The 22,346-nt window shown below is 41.0% G+C and overlaps 1 protein-coding gene across 3 annotated transcripts in view; it reads right to left on the bottom strand.

The window, feature by feature from the left end:
- The window catches only part of si:dkey-172j4.3 (diacylglycerol kinase delta), a 93,038-nt gene that overhangs the window by 52,205 nt on the left and 18,487 nt on the right, over positions 1–22,346 (bottom strand). For 2 of the 3 annotated variants that reach the window (XM_012922542.3, XM_004563549.3), the window contains exon 4: positions 1,141–1,191. The exons of the other annotated variant lie outside the window; for it this stretch is intronic. In XM_012922542.3, coding sequence (XP_012777996.1) covers positions 1,141–1,191 — 51 coding nt within the window. The remainder of the gene's footprint in view (positions 1–1,140; positions 1,192–22,346) is intronic. 3 annotated transcript variants of the gene reach the window in all.

Below are 22,346 nucleotides of genomic sequence, written 5' to 3'. Positions count from 1 at the left end.
AAAGACACAGCTTTCCCTTTAGCTCTCATAAAAATTCATTTCAGACTGAGCTTATTGTTTTTCAGAGCAGTTCTGATACATATTTGAAGCAGATGGTTTTAATTTCTGCTGCTGGAGCTGCAGTGCAAAAAGAAAACTATTTGTTTTCCGCTTAAATCGACTCTTATGGAATTCATAACTTTCTTTAGAAAAACTAAAGAAAAGATAAAATTACAGTCCCATACACATAAGTGATTACAATGTCAACAACCCAAAACAGTGAAGCATGGGACCTTTAAGAAAATTTTCCATGAATCCAAGAACTGATAAAATCGGATTCAAACTCCTTTCATTTTGATACCGAATGGGGAGGCTAGTTCGGTAAGGTGTCAACTTACTGGGTCAACAGACATTAACAACGTCACCACCTCAGCCAACCAACGTTAACAAGACCAAAGTACAAAAATGTTTCTCTCTCCTTCCTAAAAGTTTCAACGGCCTAGAGATCAGATATAGTGATTGTGTGTGTGCATTTGTTCGTGTGAAAAAAGAGAGATGGTAATGATGTATATGCATTCCTGTCAAACCACAGGAGAGATATGATCAGCAGACCTGAAACCCGTAGAAGCTTTTAACAAGAAAAACGTGGGTGCAAATCAACCAGTGATTGAGGTGTCCATTTAAAAATTAAACACCCAGTTTTTCAAGAAAATAAATGAAGGAATTTTAAAAATGGCCACAGACTGTGTCTAAAAGATAGATGAAGCCACTGTGATGTCACCTACTTAAATAAATTTAATTGAATTAAATCATAATAACCTGTCAATCACAAAGTAGACATGGCTCAAAGCATACCCTGCATTATTATTTAATATATACTCAGTCGGACCATGTTTCAATAACTGTACACTATGCTGTATTTATGATACATGACGCTAGCAAAAACCTCATCAAGGAGTCGCCCCCTGCAGGCCCTTACAAATAATGCATTTTTTCAACACTGACTTTTCACACTCGAGGCTACGTCCATCTTTTATAGACAGTCTATGGCAAGGACTCTCAGAAGTTACTCAGTAGGTCAGCTTACCTATGGAGCCAAACATTTCAGTCACCGTGTCAATGTGAATTGTAACAGAAACAAAAGTGAAAACATGAACTCACTGGATGGTGATGCATAGTGGCGTCTAAGGTGTTCAAATCAGCATGAAATATCTGTTTTGGGAAAAAGCACAAATTCACCTCAAAGTCTATTTTAATAACTGGTCAAGAGGTTTCAATGATCAACTGATCTTTACTAGAGCAGGGAGAAAGGTTTGACAGCCAAGGAAACATAGCTACTGAACACAGGTTAGACGACCCTGGAGTGTGCATACGAAAAACAAGTACAAGCGGCTTCGACAAAGTGGCAAAAATAAATAAATAATATGAAGACATTGATGAAATATCAGCAAAAGCAGCAACTAACCAGCTATAATATTGTTATTATTATTACTGGTATTTTCAAGTGCGGATTTGCAATTAGTCTGCATCATCTACACTCGCCAACCAGTTCACCTGCTCTTTAATGTAAATATTTAATCAGCCAGTCACATGGCAGTAGCTAAGTGCATGGTGAAGACGAGCTGCTGAAGCCCAAGCTGAGCATTGGAACGAGGAAGAAAGGTGAATTTAGGCTACGTTCACACTGCAGGCGAAAGCGCATGAAATCCGATTTTTTTGACCCTATGCGACCCATATCCAATCATGGTATGACAGTGTGAACGGCACAAATCCGATATTTTTGAATCCGATCTGGGTCACTTTCGTATGTGGTCCTGAATCCGATACATATCCGATGTTTCAGAAAGCGACTGCTGTTTGAACGGTCATGTCGCATTAAATCCGTCTTTTACGTCACTGACACAAGACAGACGCCAATTATCAGCTCCGGAGAAGCGCCTGAGAAGACATCGCAAACGCTTCCTGGCCATCCAGTGAAACTGTTAGGAAGACAACGTTGGAGAAACGTGAACATTTTATTTGTACTGTATAATCTGCAGATTCTGACAGAAATCTGCAGCTATCCTTTGCAGCACCGCTCCTCTAAAACAGCAATAAGGATCATTATTAGGTTATTTACATTATTATGTAAAAAATTGGGCAACGTAAAATCCGAAGTCTTTATATTAAGGGCCATCTGTCAAACAATACTGTTTGCTTTGGGTCTAAACAGAGCGCGTTGTGTGTGACGTCTTCTTTTGCGCATGCGGTCCGCATTGAGCGTTCACACTAGAGCACGTTTGCTGTCGCATTTTATTTGTAGTGTGAACGAGCAGACAAAAAAATCGGATTTGATCAAAAAATCGGAATTGAGCATTAAGACCTGCAGTGTGAACGTAGCCTTAGTGACTTTGAAATTGGCATGGTCAAAAAGCCACGATCTGCTGGGATTTTCCCACAAGACCATCTGTAGGGTTTGCAAACAATGGTCTGAAAAAGACAAAATACCCAGTGAATGGAAGTTTTCTGGGTGAAAATGTTTTGTTGATGTCAAAGGTAAGGGGAGAGTGGCCAAACTGCTTTTATCTGCTCAAATATCCACTTATTGCAACCAAAGGAGACAGAAGAGCATCTCTGAAAAGCAGCAGAAGACCACACCTACCACTCATGTCATTTAAGATGAGGAAATTCAGGCTCCAATTCACAGAGGTTCACTAAAATTGGACAATAGATGATGAATCTCGATTTTGACTACGACATTTGGATGGTAGGTTGAGAATTGTAGTGGTCCAGTGGTGCTGTAATGGTGTGGGGGATGTATTTGCATCATGGGCCTTCAGTCAGCAAATCTTTCAGAGGAATGTTTCCAGGATCTTGAATCTGTGCCACGATAAATTGAAGTAGTTCTGAAGACAAAAGAGGGTCTAAGCCTGGATTTGCAAGGCGTAGCTAATGAAGTGGCTGGCAAGTGTAAATCTGAAAGCGGTAGTGCTATAGCATGGATTCAACACAATAACGTGTCATATTCTGTGGGCAAGAGTCCAGTCTTGGTTTATATAAAGGTGGAAGTAAAGTCCTAAACATAGCTATTCCTTCTGTCTCGTCTTCTTTCCACATTGCTCTGTTTCTACCTCTTACTTTCTTTATTCCTGCTGTTTAAAGCTCTTGTTCTTCCAGTCTCTTCCTCTCACTCCATTAACTCTCATTCTTTGCCTTGGATCAATATCATGCTTCCATCTCATCCCCCTCAACAATTCCTCCTCTATCCAGGCCTTCTGTTTACTACCCAAATCGATACCTCCTCCTACTCCTCATCCTTTATTTTTCACTCTGATTTCTTCTTCATGCCACCTCCAGCTCTCCAGCCTCTTTCCTATTTTTAATCGCCTACAGTCTTCAGCCAGTTTTGGATCATTGTTTCATGTCATCTGCGTTATAAGACGCCCCTTCTGCAGTCATTCCCACAACTCACCGTCAGTGTTTTTCCTCCTTTCATCTTCTCCACTTTCTCCTCTATCAAACAAACATTTCTTCTTCATCTACTCGTCTCATTTTAAGATTTGTGAGGCCACCTTTCATTCCTTATTTGCTTTGATTGTGGATCTTTTCATCTATCACCACAAGAAAAAAAATCAAACTTCATACTTGTTGCATATTTCGCTTTATCACAGCATAGCTGTAAAACTGATGACCAGGGAGCTAAATTTGAATGCAGCTGAATAACTTACAACAACTTGGCTCAAACTTCACTTTCAGCTGTGGTTACTAGATTGGAGTAGCTATAGGGGACATAACTGTAATCATCCCTTTCATGCATAATAGCTGAAATTTTCAATACAGCTGAAATATTATGATCTCAGAGCTCAGCTATGTTTCATGACGTGTAAATCCCTCTGGTAACGAGCAGCAGTGGACAGCTGAAGTCAAACCACAAAAGTAACCAGTGCATTGCCATCCTGTGTGTAACTTAACGCCCTTTGGCCATGTTATAGATAGCCGTCCACACCAAAGTGCACACTGGAGGTCAGAAGGTCACTTTGTGGGATTTTTTTCCCCACCAACTGATTTGTCTAGTTCAGTGATTACCAAAGTGTGGGCCCCCTGGTGGCCTGTGAAGGTTCTGCAGGCGGGCCACAGTAATAAGTTAGTACAGTTACGTAGTAATATAAGTTTATGTATTCAAACAAAAAGTGAACTGAAACTGGTAATCGTGTCTGTGTCCCAGTGGCAGGTTTTTCACACATTGCCCTTAACACTTTGCATATGACTGGGTAGCATTAGCAATTTATAGCTAACAGCCTTTTAAGAACATGCATTACTTTCTCTTTCACTAGAGTGAAGATTTACGATTGGGTGGGCCCTGTGGGATTTTCTGGTTTTTAAAGTGACTTTGGGAATGACTGAATTAGAGCATTTGCTGGAGGTTTCGGGTGCAATAAAGGTTTTAGCTGGCTAGCAAATAAAAGAGGTAGAGCTGCACTCAGAATTAGCCTACTGTGCTAATGTACACATGCTAAGTAAAGTATTTTAGCTGGCTAGCATCTGATACACATGAAGATGATGGCTTGGGTTTAAAATAATCACCTGGAAGCTTAGAAAATAGAGCATTGTCAGAAAGTTTTTTTAGGGTACTGCTACTAATAATCTAAAACATTTTTTTAGACAGTAATATGTTCAAAGCTATCAATCAACGCTCTTCACTTTTTTCACCTTTCTAGTTCATATAATATGACTGTCTTCAGAAACAGTAAAATTCCCACTAACAAAGAGAAGTTGATCAAATCTCCAGAGAGTTGTCACCACAGAGCTCAAAATGCCGATAGTGCCACTGGTCTTCTAGGTTAAGCCGTTTAGACCACCAGAGTGTGCAGGATGGAGCACCACGTCAAAGCCATCACCATGAAAAAAAAAAAAAAGCTGATTATGTGGTCTAGACATGCAGAGGTCTGCTCCATCCATCACAATACAAAACCTGCCAAAACGAGGCGTGGAGGAGAGGAGCAGGGAACAAGGTCACCTCAGTTCCTGCGGTTTAATTCTCCCTTTATGAGGCAAGCAGTCGATCACCTCTTAAATCTGACACAAGCTCATAGTACACATCCAATTTACCGACACTGCACTGATGAAGATGTATCAGTGTCCTGATTTTAACAAGTTAGAATAAAACTGTAAAGGTCATGACGCCTTTTCCTTCTTTTTGTGGCAAAGTTATGTGGCAAGGTGCAAACGGATGAAAAATGAAACAGGATGGTGCCGCAAGAAGGGACATTAACTTTCATAAAGTAGTCTGTTAATTGCTGATTGTAACTTTCAACAGACTAGCTGGATAATTGCCATATCATTACACTGAAAAAACAGAGAGTGAGAGTAAAAGTGAAAACTGAGTAAATACCTTTTTTTTTTTTAAAGCAGAACAAAGAGCAAAACACCTCCTGACCTACAATGTGAGCTTTGTAGTGGACACCCGAGTCACTGGTGACAAAGGACACCTTGTGAGTAATGGTAAGACACGGTTAGCATTGGACCTGGTATGACCACTGGTTGCTCTCATTGCTCAACTTCATACTAACAAAAGCTGCATCTGTGCATGAATGACAGAGAGACAGATGTAACAGTGAAGCCGCAGGGAGCAGGGGGAGTGAAGGTATGTGTGTTTAAATACCTGAGGTCAACCATCTGAAGCAACGGACAGCAGCAGAGGGGAGGCAGAGAGTGCAGGCAGGGTGAAGACGGATAGCAGCAAGAGTGCAAAGAAGGCTTACAAGATTGTAGTGAGACCTGCTGTGATGTGTGGGCTGCAGACAGTGGCACTGACAAAAAGACAGGAGGCTGAAGATGTTGGGACTGACCAGAAGGGACAGGATTAGAAATGAGTACAACAGAGGGACAGCTCAGGGTTAAAGACAAAGTTAGAGAGGTTGGTTTGGATGATGGGGTGATACAGAGGCCAGGTGAAAGGATAAGACGAGGCTGGATCACATGATGTTCCCTGAAACTAAAGCTGACATCTCATCCCAATTCGGATTATTTATATAGCTCCAAATCAGGAAAAACTCCCTTTTAACAGGAAGTTGAAGGCTCTGCCTCCAGTTCTACTTTTAAATACTCTAGGAACAACAAGCAAGCTCGCAGTCTGAAAGTGAAGTGCTCTACTGGGATGATACGGTGATGTGAGGTATTTAAGATCAGATGGAAGGATTTTAAATTAGATTCTGGATTTAACAGGGAGCCAATAAAGACAAGCCAGTATGGGAGAAATCTGCTCTCTCTTTCTAGTCCCTGTCAGGACTCTTGCTGCAGCATTTTGGATCAACTGGCTTTTCAGGGACTTTTAGGACATCCTGATAATAATGAATTACAGTAGTCCAGCCTGGAAGTAATAAATGCATGAACTAGTTTTTCAGCGTCACTCTGAGACAGGATATTTCTAATTTTAGAGATGTTGCGCAAATGGAAGAACGCAGTCTTACATATTTGTTTAATATGTGCGTTGAAGGACATGTCCTGGTCAAAAATGACTCCAAGGTTCCTCACAGCGTTACTGGAGGCCAAGGTAATGCCATCCAGAGTAAGACTCCGGTTAGATACCATATTTCTAAGATTTTCAGGGCCGAGTACAATAACCTCAGTTTTATCTGAATTAAGAAGCAGAAAGTTAGAGGTCATCCAGGTCTTTATGTCTTTAAGACATTCCTGCAATTTAACTACTATCTGGCTTAATCTCTCAAACATCCATGCGTCCATCCAGTTATCAGGTTTCAGCTGTCCATCACGTGGTCCTCTCTTTACCAAACCCCAGGGTAAAACAACAAAAATGTCAAAGTAAAAGGAAGCAGCATAAGACATTTACATATATGTGGTTTCACCACGAAATCCAAGCAGGCAGAAACATTACTCAACAAAGCCCTTCGATCAGGTTGGCAAACTGACTGCACAAAGTGTCGAAACACCGAACTGGTGAGGACAAGCTGCACGTGATGGATTTAGACACGCAGAGCAACCGCTATTGCAAAACACACACACGTTCATGTGAAAGTGCGCCGTTTCAAGAGGACTTCTCTCCCCTCACCTATCTGTCATGCTAATGAAACTGAACTCCACCAACACCACCCAACCCCCTCATTTTCTTTTCTTTTAAAAAAAAAAAAAATTCCACTACAGCACCAGCTCACCTTTGCCCCCCTCTTCCCTCCATCACCTCCATCACGTTGAGGCTCGCTGTTTACATAAAATGTGAAGTTAAAATAGCCTCGGTCTGCATGCACGAGACGATAAATCCACACACATAAACACACGCTGATGGAAGCACATGGCCTGTGTGTTTTGACAGTCTTCCAACACGCTGACGCTGTATTTGTTTAACAAATTGACCTCCTAAATATAGACTACGTTTCCCAGAGGAGGCTCTAAAAATGGAGACGGGCCCTTATGTGTATGTGTGTGTGTGTGTCCCTGCTTTTATTATATCCATTTGAGTGCACGGCTTGCGGCTACGACAGAAATTCCTCTGGCTTTCAAGTAAAATCAATACCAGCGCCTGTGGTCTTTTGTCGGACACTTGGAAGTAAGAAAAGAGCCACTCCTCGCTCCTCGAGTGTGTGATTATGAAACCAAACACAGTGCCGGATACACCCTTATTGACGCTACTGTTTTCTTTATCTCTCTCTGCTTAAGCTTGCTCAGGTGGTTTCTCGGCCCTGGTAGTGGAGGTGCAAAAAGCCAAGGATTACAGTATGCTTTAATACGTAGGCGGGTTCTGGCTCTATGCGTTTAGGCGGGTGGGCGGCTGCTGCACACAACAGCGATGATTTCGCCTTTTCACGGTGGCATCGTGCAATTGGAAACACGTTGTGTAACCAGAGAGGGAAGTGATGCTTGCTCTACGTAACATATGCAAAAACAGTTGATGCTGTGAGACAATTTCTTTTTACTGCATTCAAATGTAGCATGATCAAACTACTGTGCGTTTCTGAGGTCCTCCCTATCTGGGCTGAAAATCCCTTTGTTTGGCTTCGGCTGCCTCACGTGGACGTTTGAATGATGTGGGTGGAGTTTGATGCTGAGGCGCTTACATAAAGAACTGTTTTTCAGTAAAGGAACATGATACGACTTTACTACTAGCTTTTTTGGGGGCAAGCAAAAGTGACTCAAACTCACTTGCACATGTGCACTAAATCACATATGCAAGTCTCAGCTTAAAAAGTCAGGTCAGAATTCATTTGGACTTCAGAGTCTTTAGGAAAAGCACTGCCAGATTTGGCTAAAAACACATTTTGGGGCAACACAGCACTTTGCCTCAGACTGCAGGCTTGTTTGTGGTCCCGAGGGTGTTTAAAAGTAGAATGGGAGACAGCACCGTCATCTTTCAGGCCTCACTACTCTGGAACCAGCTCCCAGTTTGGATTCAGCTAACGAACACCATCTCTACTTTTAAGTTTAGACTTATCCGGTGACCCTGAACTCTCCGTTATGCTGAAATAGGTCTCTGCGGACTTCCCATGCTGCACTGTTTCTTCTTCGTTCATATTTTGACACCACTACTGCTGTCTTCTCTTTCCCCTCACCCCACCAGTCAGGGCAGAGAGCCCTGAGCCTGGCTCGGCCGGAGGTTTCTTCCCGTTAAAAGGGAGTTTTTCGTTCCCACTGTTGCCAAATGCTTGCTCACAGGCGGTCGTGTGATTGGTGGGATTTCTTTCTGATATTCTTGGGTCTTTACTTTGCAATTTAAAGTGCTTTGAGGTGACTGTTAACCTGATTTGGTGCTATATAAATACAAATGAGCTGAAGTGAAAATTTAATTGCACTCTGGCTCCAGTTGCCTAGGTGACTCTCACTCTACTGTATTTAGTGCCAATGATCAGTAAAAGTAAAAAATCAGCAGAAGAAGCAAACTACACTAGCACTGTCATACAAAAAGCCATAAAATATGCTTTAAAAGGCCTCCATTTTTACTTGTATATGGCAAATGGTATATGGACTGGTTCTTCTATAGCGCTAAAACAGCCAGGTGAACAAAGGTGAGTGAAGAAGAAACCCTCAGTGCATCATGGGAAGCCCCTAGCAGTCTAGCATAACTAAGGGAGGATTCAGGGTCACCTGATCCAGCCCCATCATTTACATGATATATGATATGATATGCCACAATCCTGACATTGGATGAGTTCTTTATCATAACTTAAGCATTTTGTAATTTTGTTGTATTCTTAATGTCTGTTGTCCATATTTGTTTTGAAAATGTGCATATGAGAATGTTCAATTTAATTTTTAGTTCAGTTCTATTAATATAGTATCAAATCACAGCAACAGTTGCCTGAAGGTGCTTTATATCATAACGTAAAGACCCTACAATAATACAGAGAAAACCCCAACAATCAGATGACCCCCTATGATCAGACACTTTGGCGACAGTGGGAAAGAAAAACTCCCTTTTAACCCTTTACAGCCGATCGGAGCGGGCACGCTCCATTTTGCGTAACTATTTTTAAATCCCGGTAGCACTGCAACCACGTAAGCTAGCGCAATAATTTTTTTTGCATATGAAACCGGAGGAGTTGTACTTACATCTTATGCCATCAGCTTGTCCTAGGTCACAGTTTCCTTCCACATATAGCTTTGCAAAAACTGCATAAAAATCACTTGCAGCAACAAAAACATGATATTCCAGAAACACGCTTCGCCGATCCGATCAGCTGTTTGTAATACTTCCTATGTCCATCAGCGCGAACTATCACATGACCACATGACCTGCCCGAAACCGGAAGTGACGTCATTTTGCGGAAATGTAGTTTTTTTACGATCGGGGCCTTATGAGCCTATACTTGTGTTTTAAAAAGTTATGTTTGAGTTTATGACTTTCTGTGTCGTTTCTGGGATGCTTAGGACTCATATTGCACTGCTGGAAATAGTTTATTTTGATGCATATGCTGTTATTTTGCAAATTTGCACTATAATATTTATTTTCGTTTTTCCTGCAGTATATAAAAATTGGTGTATTTCAAAAATAAAACTATGAAGACACTCAAAATAAATTTCCTGTGGTGGGAAACTAGTTTGTGCAACTTTTTTGTATTTACAGTTTTGAGGGATGAGCCTCTTAAATTTCTCTAACTAGAAATATATGTTAAAAAAACAAAACCGATTTTCAATTTTTTTGTAGTTTATTGCACTTTTTTGCAATTTATGTAATATGCACCTAATGCAGACATATTATTAAAGTTTGGGCTATAATGGTTGTATTGATGTATAGCAACTTGAAATGCTCCCAAAAATGGCTCCACAGCATGTAAAAATATAATATAAGCTCTGGCGGACTTGGTTCTATGGTAGGTCTTAAAGGGTTAACAAGAAGAAACCTCAGGGAGGGGGCGACCATCTGTTGCAACAGGTTGGGGGTGAGAGGAAGGAGCCAGAACAAAGACACGATACATGACTCATTTACTGCAGATCGAATCTGTATACAGGTACAAGTAAGAAAACGGAAGCAAAGGAGAAAGGGTCAAGGTGGTCAAAGTCCAGAGCACAGTATTTACTTTTGTTCCTCCAGCACCAGAAACATCTGACCAGTAAGCTGACTCAACATTCTCACGTGGTTTGTAGTAACACATTTTGGTCTCCCTGTAATTTTCTCAGTATGAAAAGAAACCAAGTGAAGGGAAAAATGTCAGAGTTTGTCTGAAAGCAGTCTATATTTGACTCATCTTATGAATTTTTAGCTGTATGAACAGTCGTTTGACCAAAGTTACACAACAAACTTATCAACTAGTTTAACACCTTAAAGAAGACATCTACAGCCTTTGTCGTCCTCTGAACTTTAACTTTGTGTCTCTAAAGGCAGATTCAAACAACCTTTCCTTCTTATTTAATGTTTTTTTGTTGTTATCAGATGTTTTTACACTTAGACGTGTTACTCATGTTCATTTCAACACGGCGGCCTGGTGAGACGTCTTGCTTTAACATCGCCCTGCAAGAAAGCTTAAAATAGCAACACAAACATTCAAGTCTGAGACGTTTATCGTGTCGAAAATATATTGTGTAGCGAAAGTTTTGGAAAATCAAGCCACGCTGGCTAAACGTTGGTGTGACACAAGAAGAAGAAGAGCTGTGCTCGACCCTATTAGAAGAAAGGAAGAAAACAAAAGTCAAAGAAAAGACTTTCCTTTCTTTGATACATGCACTGAACTTTGCTTCTTTGCGGTAAAAACAAGGTCTCTTCCCCTCTCTCGCCTGCACGACAGGTGGGGGTGGGAGCGTGCGTGGGCGTTCGTGCGACGCTGCGCTTAAAGTGTGTATCCCTGCGTGTTCGTGTGACGAGCGCCAGATTGCGGCGCAGCATGGCTGTACGCTCGGACTGACAGACCTCTGCAAAAATGAAAATAAGGACGCCTGCAAAAGGGATTAAAAAAAGCATTTTTTAAAAGCAAGAAAGTGAATAAAAAGAAAAGAAGAGTCAGGAAGAGCAAATGAAAGAAGAAAGAAAAACAAAGAACGGAAATGAAACGAGAGAAAAAAAAGTAACAACAGGCAAAAAAAGGAACACAACAAAGAAAAAGGCCAAAAGACAGAAGCAGAAAAAAAAGAAAAAGAAATAAAAGAAAAACAGGAACTTGATGCATAAACAAAGAGAGACAGAACGGTCGGGGATTTACCAAATACAGTAAAGAGCGTGATTCTAGAATAAGCTCGGTTTCTCAAACATAGACACAGGATGACAAAAATAGACTTTCAGCAAAGAGTTCGCTGAGTGGTTAGTGGTGGTGCGTGTGTGTGTGTGTGTGTGTGTGTGTGTGTGTGTGTGTGTGTGTGTGTGTGTGTGTGGCTTTTCACAGAAGCAGGAGCCCCAGCGCTCCATCTGTGTCTCAGATTCCTGCTTCTATTCGTCAGACTGAAGGGAATCCTGCGCTTCAGCCACAACAACACGCTGCTGATCTTATCATGTGCACACGTTTACTCATTCATCTGCAGACATGTTGCACAGACATGCATGAAATACAAAAAAAGTGCTACTGTAAGTCGTAACCGGTTACGTCTTTAGTCTCAGATGTTGCTTTGTTTACTGTGAACAAGATAATGCCATTTTTTAAATGTGTTTCAGGCCTTATAGTCTCAGCCTGCAGGCTAACTAAAGGTTATTGTTGAGGTAGAATTCCTGTTAAAAGGAAGTTTTTCCCTCCCGCTGTCGCCAAGTGCTTGCTCATAGAGGGTGGATTGATTTTGGGGGTTTTCTCTGTATTATTGTAGGGTCTTTACGTTATGGTATAAAGCACCTTCAGGCAACTGTTGCTGTGCTATAAATAAACTTGAATTTAATTGAATATTCACAAACTTGGGGTCATTGCCAGGTGGTGACAACACCCTCGTCAGCTTTTAACAGCCGAGGGGTAAAAACGTGAACCAACAAATGCCTTACTTTATTGTGAAAGGACCCACACGTGTTCATGGGAAACGTGGTTTTAAATCTGAGCAGTAACAAATCCACTGCCCAGTTTATTTAATTTAAGGGACAGTGATAAACTCCCTCCTAAAACCATGACACAGTGGCGTTAATGCACCCTTCCCATATTGTTTGTTCTGCTGCTATTTATATACACGGTATGAGGATGTGGGGTAAATCATGCTGACATTTACATGTATGCGCATTCATTTGCATACGCACTTCCACGGCAGACATATTCAGGAAGCCACACGCAGGCTGGATTCCCAGGCCGCAATCTTTCTGTGCCTTCACCTGCAGATTTACAACACTGAGGTGTGTGTGGTGCATGCACATGCAGGGGTTATGTGGGACACTGCTTTGGTTTGGTGTTAAAGATGAAATTCCAGGAGACGGTCCTGCCTGACAATTTATTTTTAGCCTTACACACACACACAAACACAGACCTACTTTAAATACAAAAGGAGTCTGGAGTAAGCAGACACACACCATAACACCCAGTAAACACACCTATTCACACACCCATTCCTCAGCACTTCCTCTATTCTCCTTTCCATCACCCCTTCTCGCTCTTCTTTTACTCTCTTTATTTGTCCTCTCCATTGTTAGAGATATTTAATCAGGTCTTTGTGTTTTAAAAGCTCCCATGACCCTGATGTGTTTTTTATTTCCTGGTACAACTCTCGGTGCATGTCAACACTTTAGGTGTCTTGAGTACATGTATCTGCTCACATACATGAGGCCAAATCACATTAGCTACACTCAAAATCTTGAGACGAGTCAAGAGAAAAAGGAAAAGATGGAGAGAAACTTGGGGTATATTTGTCTTTCTGATAACTTGCCAATACCGCTAACTCTAATATGATTCAGTGTCTGGCTCAGCCTCAAGCTTGATGACTAAGGGAAGACACTGAGATCCAAAAAGGCCGAGTCAGAGAACAAGACAGAGATGGAAATGGAGTGAAATTGGCGACTTCGGGCTGGGTAAGCGCTCCTTCCTAATATGATTATACCTCGTCTTGTCCTCATCTTTTTGTGCCAGTGATGTCCTTGGGAGGAAGTTTCATTCCAAACCTGGAAAGGCTCTGCGGCCTACTAAGCTAAGTGTCAGGTCAAAAATAAAAAATAACACTGCCTGCTAAGGTTAAAAGGACACTTAAATAAAAAGAAAATCACATATATGTAGGCATCAGCAATTAGAGTAAATGCAACAGGGTCAATCAATGAAATGAAGCTTTTAAAAGCCAGACTAAAGCGAGGTTTGTGTGATAAAATCTGCCAGCGTCATCGGCTTGAGTCGCAAAGGGGGGCTGGATCCACACAGCAGTGTTCCATCTCCACTAATTGAGATGCTGTTGATTTGCTGGATGTCCTTAAATTAAATTAAGGTGTGCCGGACAGATGCCAGCTGGAAGTTGGGAAGCCTATGTAAACAAAAAACTCCAAAGTCTTCATGAGGGGAGCGTGACTCATCAGTAATGACAAAATAAAAGCTTTATTTTTGATTTACTTTAAGTCACTTATTAAGCAAGAACGTCTCGTTTGTTTTTGGTTTTTAACTGTGGTTTGAGGACAAAAAAAAAAAAAAAACACAATTAGATCCTGAGATATCCGGTCGTTCAGTGATGACATGACGAATCCTACTTCCGGGTGTTGTTAACATGTTTAATGTTATGTATTTTCTTCTATTTAATCTCAAAAAGCTCCTAAAACAGTCAGTGATCCCTGTTGACCTCCCTCGGCTTTTATTACCGCTAATCATTTATTTAAGCTCAGTTTTTAAAACCTTACGATGTAACTACAGCACAACCCATGCAGCAGTATATGAATGACTAACCTCGTATTGTGGATGGATTATCTCAGTTGTTCTCCTGGCTGAAGTTTGGTCCTTTTACAGCATCCTGCCATGCGATTACATTTGTTCCTGACCACCGAGAACACTCACGTTAGCTTTTATCGAGTGGAAAAAAAGTTAGTTTTATTTATATTATGCTAACATAGCTGTGTCGCTAGCGGTCAGGTAGCACATCGTTATATACCAGCTAGCCCAACTTCAGTAACCCTACAAACGTCACTGCTGTTTAGTTTTCTGTCTTCATTTATGTTGGAAGTGATAGCAGAGCTGTACGTTTTAATTTGTTTCCAAAACCCTGCAGTCAGGACATGCTATATTGTATTTAGATAGAAGCTAGCGAGCTAACTTCCTGCTAACTTCTAACTCCGTTAAATGTCATAAATTCCATTTTCATGGATGGCTGGATGTTAAACTCAATTGTTACACCTGGTAGAGCAGAACGCTGATCATTTTATTAAAGATGAAAGACTTTAGACAGTTTTTCAACTCTCAGTAATGCCATAGTGATTGTTTGATATATGGACCTGCAGCGGAGTTTAGGCCCAGACACGGCTAGTGACGTCAGACTTAACGATGGATTGGCCCTGACAGCTTATTTGGTCATAACACACACATTTTCCCCTCATAGTCAGCAGCAGGGGCCCGACCACCAAAAAAGACCCTAACTGTCTATGTCTATGAGTGTAAACCCAAATACTTGATTATGAACACAGGTCTTTGCATAGAAAGTACCAACGCACTGGCCGCCTTCCTTCAGCCGTGTCCTGCAAGCCTCCAACTGGAAAAATTGGAGTTTACCTTATATGAGGAGAAAGTCAGTGGGATGAATATTCTAGCCTGTGTGCGCTCAACATAAATGGAGAAAAGGAGGCAAGCTCCTTTGAGAGACCGACTGGGTTTTATTTATACCCTCTCGATTTCACCCAGCGCTGAACCCTTGTAAAGGTCTTGGGTCTTTTCCTGCATGTGTTAACTCATGCAGTCAAATTAGCAAGAGTGAAAATAATATTTGTATTCAAAATAACATGCTTAAGAGAGGCATGTGTGAAAAGCTGCTCAGTGTTTGCACAGGAAATGCTTGGGCCAACTCCTTATTTAGTGCTCACATTAAGAAACTACAAACTGCAAAGCAGTTAGGGTTGTGCAAGCAGACACAATGAAAAATACCATCATTATTTGCAAGAAAATGCTGAAATTCACCTTGTGTTGCCAAAAGCATTTCAAGACTTCATGCCTTCCCTTTGGTTTTGTAATCCATTGTGACCATGAAATAGCAGTTTAGCACAGTTGACCAACGTTTTTAGGAGATTACAACTATATGGTGGACATTTCGGCTTCAGTCGCACAGCGTGGAAGCTGTTTTCTGCCAGTGAAAAACAAATAAAAGAAGTGCCATCCATAAGTCACTAGTGACCAGAGGTCTCTAGGACTGTTTGACTTGTTTGGCCCAGCCTTACAGCAGCACCTTTGGGGTTGTCTTTACATTCACTGTCACCCAAAGACTTACACTATCACCTGTTATACCTGTTATACACTATCACCAGAATGCGTTTACAGCATTCTGGCCACCGTGGGGTAACTATCCTTAAAGCTTAAAACCTTACTTTTGATTGTTATTTACTATTTTTCAAAGGTTTAAACCGACTTTTTAATCCCGTAAAGTTGGGTATTTTAACAAGGAAGTCTTTGGAGACTGACTTGATTCTGGAGTCAGCCTTAAGTATAGTTCAAACATTTAAAAAACGTACGCTGCTTGCTAGCTTGAATTTTGCTGGCACATCGCTATGTCACTTGGGATGTTTTTTCTTTTTACTTTAATTAACCATGAAGTGATACTCTTCATGCCTTCAATGCCACACGTGAATTTGAACCCACGACGCTCTCTCCGTATGAAATCAGCGGTAACCACTGAGCTACCGTGCTGCACAAACGCTACCACAGGCGCAGCTCAGTCCCAGCGACTTGAAACCGAAAGCACAAATGAACGCTCCTGCAGGAAGCTTGCTCGGGTTTACTGCTCGTAAACAATCTTTTTACCATTGAACTGGTATTTTTTTTAGCCAAAACACAACTTATAAGGCTAACCCTCAACTTTGTGTTATGACTGTCATCATTATCAGCAGTATAGCTTACATGCAGTGCATTTCTATCATAACCGTGCAAAAATTCTCACACATGCTTTTGTTTACTTGTCTAACTCATATCACTTTTAAACCAATTTCTCTACTTTAGTCCATGTGAGTCACTCATATGGACTAAAGTACTGCAGCGATGTATAAACTGAGGAGTGAGAGCCAAGGTGAGAAGCAAGAAAAGACAAAAAGAAGATGAGGGGGATTTACGAGCAACAACCAAAGCAGAAATAGAAAATAAATGAATTTCATCGTCTTTTTCCTCCATTCCGTAAACAATTTAAAACAGAAGCATCCAATCATATCAATCAATTTATCTATCTACTACATCTATGTCAGTCTATCATGTTGCGCCTGTGTCTCACTTTGTACCTTTCTTTCATAATGAAAACAGTCTTCCTCTGTTACGAACATCACACACACACACACGCACACACACAGCTGTGTAAAAATAAGATGTGCTGTTTTTAGAAGGGAAGCCACATCCTTCCAGTACAGTCACACTGACTGCCAGTGTACTCTACTTCTACGTCGCTCTCGTTCTCGATTTTACTCATCGTTTCCAGGAAGATGCGCTAATATCTAAGGACAGTTTTTTTGTTCTCTGTTTTTTTGCAATCGAAGCCCCTCTGTGAACTACAGGTTTTGACTCATTTAATCTCTAATATTCTGATCTCTTTCCCTGCCGTTATCACTATAATTTGCTGTACATCTGCAGCGCACAAAATCTGATGTGGTGTAGCAGGATGTCGATTTAGGTTGTAATGCAAGGTCGCGGTGTGAGCCAGATAATCAAAGTATTTGCATGCCACGTATAAGCTCAAAGTCCTCATTTGGCCACACTTTCTTCTCTTCAGCCCTGAATCTGGATTTTAATTAGGCTTTATAAAATGCACTCAATACACTCAAGATCAACCTCGCAGACTTGTTATTACTGTCACAGTGGAACCCCGACTTACGAAATTAATTCGTTCCCAAGGGTCTTTCGTAAGTCGAAGCACCCATCGCGCCTTTTGAGTGAACGATAGGCTATAGGCTAATTGCTAACTGCAACAACAATATGTCGTTCAAGTGGAACAGCGAAGCACAAGTACGAAAGCAAAGGGGTTGTCACATGATTCGGAGGGCATTGTGGGCTCAGCCAATCAGAGCCAGCGGATTTCGTTACGCGGGCATTTTGCCATAACACGGGCAGAAATACTGCAGTTAAGTGCCTTCGTAACTTGAATTTTTTGTTAAATGGGGTATTCGTAAGTCGGGGTTCCACTGTACATTTAAGTAATTCTACTCTTTCAAAATGAATATTCATAGTACACAAATAGTAATTACAGCTAAAAGACTAAACTGGCCACACATGCTTACATGTTATCAGTAACATCTCAAGTTTCTGAGTAATTCAGATCCATAGGATTACACATATTACTGTCACCGTCTAAATAATCCACAGGGGGAGCCCTCTTGCGCAACACATTGCAGGAAGTGAACCACACACCTACACAGGTTTGTGACACACTAAAAGGCGTCTTCTTACATCAAACGACTTCTCTTCAGCCCTCACACACTGAGAAACTATGAATCTCCCGAGAGGGATCCGCTGAATGAAACAGCGAGTCGTACGCATCGACAAAGATGACAAAAGCAGTGCAACCAACAAACCAACATCCAAACAACAAACAAGACGGTGGAAGGCGAGCTGCCACACAGCAGGTGCATTTTGTGATTTACGCCAGTTTTTGCTCCAAAAAGGCCATCCCACACAATCACTAATGACATCACCCGTACCTCAGCAGTCACAGAAAGTATACTCATGGCTTCATGGATACATCGCCAACCGTTGCTTTGGCATGCTCTGGACAGAGCCTGACAAATAAATACATGTAACGTATACGTGTATTTTTAAAAAACATAACTGTATTCGTGTGAACCTATATGTACACACACTATTGGTAAAAAATACCTGTATATGTGTTTTTTATTTTTAAAATTGCATATACGATACTCTTCCTAATCTTTATAAAATAATACGTATACGTTATTTATAAAAATACGTATACGGGTGTTTATAAAAATGTATGTACAGGGCCTCACCTTACTGTCTCAATAAAACAAACTAAATGGATAATAGTTGGTGATTCCTGGTTTGTTTTCTTAGTTTTTGGGATGCCTTTTGTCTATGGACAAAGACCTCAGTGACACATGCTGTCTGCAGCTGCTTCTTGCTACTTCACAAAGTGTAACCTTAAGGTATTGCCTATAATTAGGTGTCATCTGACTGCACCAATAGAGAAAGGTATTTTAAACACAGCTGTTTCAACTGTCCACCTTCAAAGATGGAGCAAAAGGGCAAATATGGAAGGAGAAAGCAACACAACACTCACTACAAGCGTTCACACAAAACACAACTATCACTGCCGCCATCGTTAAAACATACCGAACTACTTCATAGAGAAGGGTTAATAACTACCTGGTTTGTAGCTACTGAACTTTCAGAATAAGAGCGGACTAACTGTCCACCAGTATGCTGAAGAGGCCTGTTCTTTCAAGACCGATGAGGAAATAATGATATAAAGCACTAAAAACGAGTTGCATACCCAGGGTGCTTAGTGTACTAGGCTCTATGACGGATTTTACATTAAAAACCATGACAGTGTAATATTTTTTAAACCTAAAAAAAAGCAGTTTTATGAGCATGCATTTAGTTTGTGCAGCTGACAGGCTGTCAGAGGAGGACAAATTAATGATCACGACACTGTAATAATGAAATATGTACTGCAACACAGCAGGTAAGCAGCAGCATTAGTAAGAATAATAATTGTAATTACTGTAATTGTAGGAAATGCACTAGTGAATATGATGAATAGAGCTGGCTCTCCCTTTCTCTTTGTCACTCACACACACACACACACACTCACACACACACACACACTTTATTTCAAGTGTCATTAACAGATGTGTTTTTGTGCTGCTGACTCAGTCTCTTTCTCTTCATGTGGTACTTAAAGTCAAGGCTGATAACAGTGCATGGGCTCACAGGCAATTCAACACATGCATGTACACACACACACACACACACACACACACACACACACACAAAGTATTGCAATGCAAGGTGGAGTCAAAAAGAATAAATGAAATCACTAAATATATGTGATCTCTCAGGACAGCAGTATTGCAAAAGCACTATATATGTGTGTGTGTGTGTGTGTGTGTGTGTGAACGATGTGGTGGCTGTCTCTTACTTCCTGTTAAAGGGGTTTTAAGAGAGAGAGCGAGGCTGACAAAAACCCAGAGAGAGAGTGAGTCTATTTTTGGCCCCTGTGAGACAAAAAAGAAAAAAAAGATGAAGAGATAGCAGCAGGGTTAAATAAAACCGAGAGGCGCGCTGAGGCGTGAAAGCAAAACAGGAAAAATGAAACACAAAAGTTAAGCAAACAGAAAGAGGGAAACGGGGAAATAAGATAGAGAGAGAAGTGTAAAACTGCCCTAATGCACACTGTCTGCTTTTAAAGGCCAACACCCTGATAGGACGAGGTGTATGCATCAGAGGAAGTGCTTTGGCCTCCACGTCCTCTTAACAGAAACAGCCTGCACTCACTGAACAGCACGATCTGGCATCTAACTAGTGGCACAATTTTTTTAATGTATTGTTTTGTTTTTTTCTTTCTGCAATCAACTTTCCCACACTTGCACAAAGCCCATATACAATATACGAGACCTGAGACATGAAGCTACATCTTTACTTCTCTTTTAAACCGTTAGCTTTCCAGTTAGCTTTCCAGGCTAACGCAACACTTTTTTCTACTCTACGGGGTATTGTGCTTCTAATAACAGCTGCACACACATCATTTGCAGCGCCATAAAAAAAAACTGAAATTAAGCAACAACTGAAAATAACTAAACCACAATAAAAAAACAAAAAAAACAACAACAATCCCACAATGCAATCAGCTAATAAAGCTCCAATTTTCTAACTTTCAGGCCTTTTCTCATTCAAGGCTGTAGCAGTCTACCGGGTTTCCAACGAAATTAAACGCCAAATTTAAAGCAAATTCACTGAATAATAGCTACGGAAGCTGCAAATTACTGTGCACTTCCATCTCTTACTGTTACATTAATATTAGGATCTGGGTATAAAGTGCTGCTGCTGGTGCAGAAGAAGAAGCGGTTACAGAAACGATAACATGGAAAACAGGATGGAAAGCTGATTTCTGATTTATTCATGTGTTGATTTAAATAATGTTACAGTTAGCACACTGCTTCATACTGCTTGGAAAATCTATCAGCGAAGGAAAATATAGGCGAGCACAAACGGCAGCGGGTATCTAAGCCTTAAGTTTCACAGGCATCTTCATTTATTTGTCAGTTCTCTTCCATTGCACCAACTTCCCCTTTCAGCCAAGCATTAATAGGGTTTCTGCAATATTTGGACGTTGTCCCAATTTACTTTTTCATGCACTGAAACGCAAGTGTACCACCCTGCAACCTCACTTTAGAGTTGCACAGCCTTCAGTCTTTTGTATACAAAATACAAAAGTCTTTCATGTAAAATATAAGTGAAAGCAGAAAGCAATTATTTGCAATGAACACCAATCGCCAGGTCACTTTTTTCATGTCATGTTACTTACCAAATTTGTAAGTGACATGTTTTAGTGAGATGTATAATTCTAATCAGAAGCGTGTATTCTGTCCAGTGAAAGGGAGGACGTGTCAGCATAGCAAGGCAGCTTAAAAAGACCTGGTAAGCATTACATTTTCTAACCAATCTAACCATGTGATTTCTATATATGAAACCTAACCAAGCAACACATTTAAAATGACACAAATCTGTGACGTGTATGACTTGAACCTCATCCTGAAGCATGAGCAGTGAGATCACTCGATGTATGAATGACCCCTCCAAACTCCAAACGCAGACGTTTTTTGCCTTTTGAAACTACAAAATATTGGGTTTTTAGCTCGATGGTTGAGCAGGTGACCCGTGTCACAAGGCTGAATGCAACGGCCTTGCTTTGCTGCCTCATGCACCTCGATTTCTTCGCGGCACTATGCAAAAAATACTGCCAGCCGCCACTGCTACCACTCAGCCTTCTGGTAGATACACCTATCGTATCAGTTTCAGTCGCCTTGTTCTCAGGTTATTGTTATCAAGATTTTCAGAAAACTTGACCGAGATTCAAACTCATCTGAGATCTTTAGTAGATAAAACACACCTATGGAAGTGTATCAGAATTGTACACTGCCTAATTTCTGAGTTCGCAAACTTGGGTGTCTATGCTGTCGGCCCGAGCGGCAGGGTGACAACAATACCTAATCGGCTTTTTACAGCAAAGCGATAAAATGGAAAAACAAAAACCCGAAACAAAAAAAACTACTTCTGTTCATACACATGAACACAAATCAATACTTATGCAAGCAGAGTCAGGAAAAGTTGTGCTCAAGGACATGAAAATAAAGACCGTGCCTATCCCATGAACTACCGTAAGACTTGCTTTTATTGACTTTGCACATATTCCAACAGCGCGTCATCGTAGTGAGAGTCCAGGTGCTAGGCTGGCCCTGCTGCTGTCCACAGCTGTCAACTGACACCACGCAATCCTGGGCAGCTGAAATCCTCCATCGAGCAAAAATAGCAAAGCACTTGTGAAGTTGAACAACTGGTCTCGGCAGTCCTTAAATGCAAAAAAGTGCTGTGATGCTACAACACAACGCTCCTTTTTCAGCTTTAAAAACGAGGAAATGACAAATGACACTTCTCAGCTACAACAGCTCATATGCTGTTTTATAGCATTCGAATGACTTGCAAATCATCTCATGTTTATTTACACTTTTTTGTAAATGTAGTTGTAAAATGTTGAAAATGCTGCACGTAGCGCCTTTACCTGCAGGTGCTACGAGGGAAAAAAACAGACACATTTGCAGATGTTATCAGAAACCTGTGAGGAAAGTCAACTCAAACTGCGCAGCTTCAGCG

This window comes from Maylandia zebra, linkage group LG3, assembly GCF_041146795.1.
Source record: "Maylandia zebra isolate NMK-2024a linkage group LG3, Mzebra_GT3a, whole genome shotgun sequence".
Lineage (NCBI taxonomy): Eukaryota > Metazoa > Chordata > Actinopteri > Cichliformes > Cichlidae > Maylandia > Maylandia zebra.
This window is presented reverse-complemented; position numbering and strand designations above follow the sequence as displayed.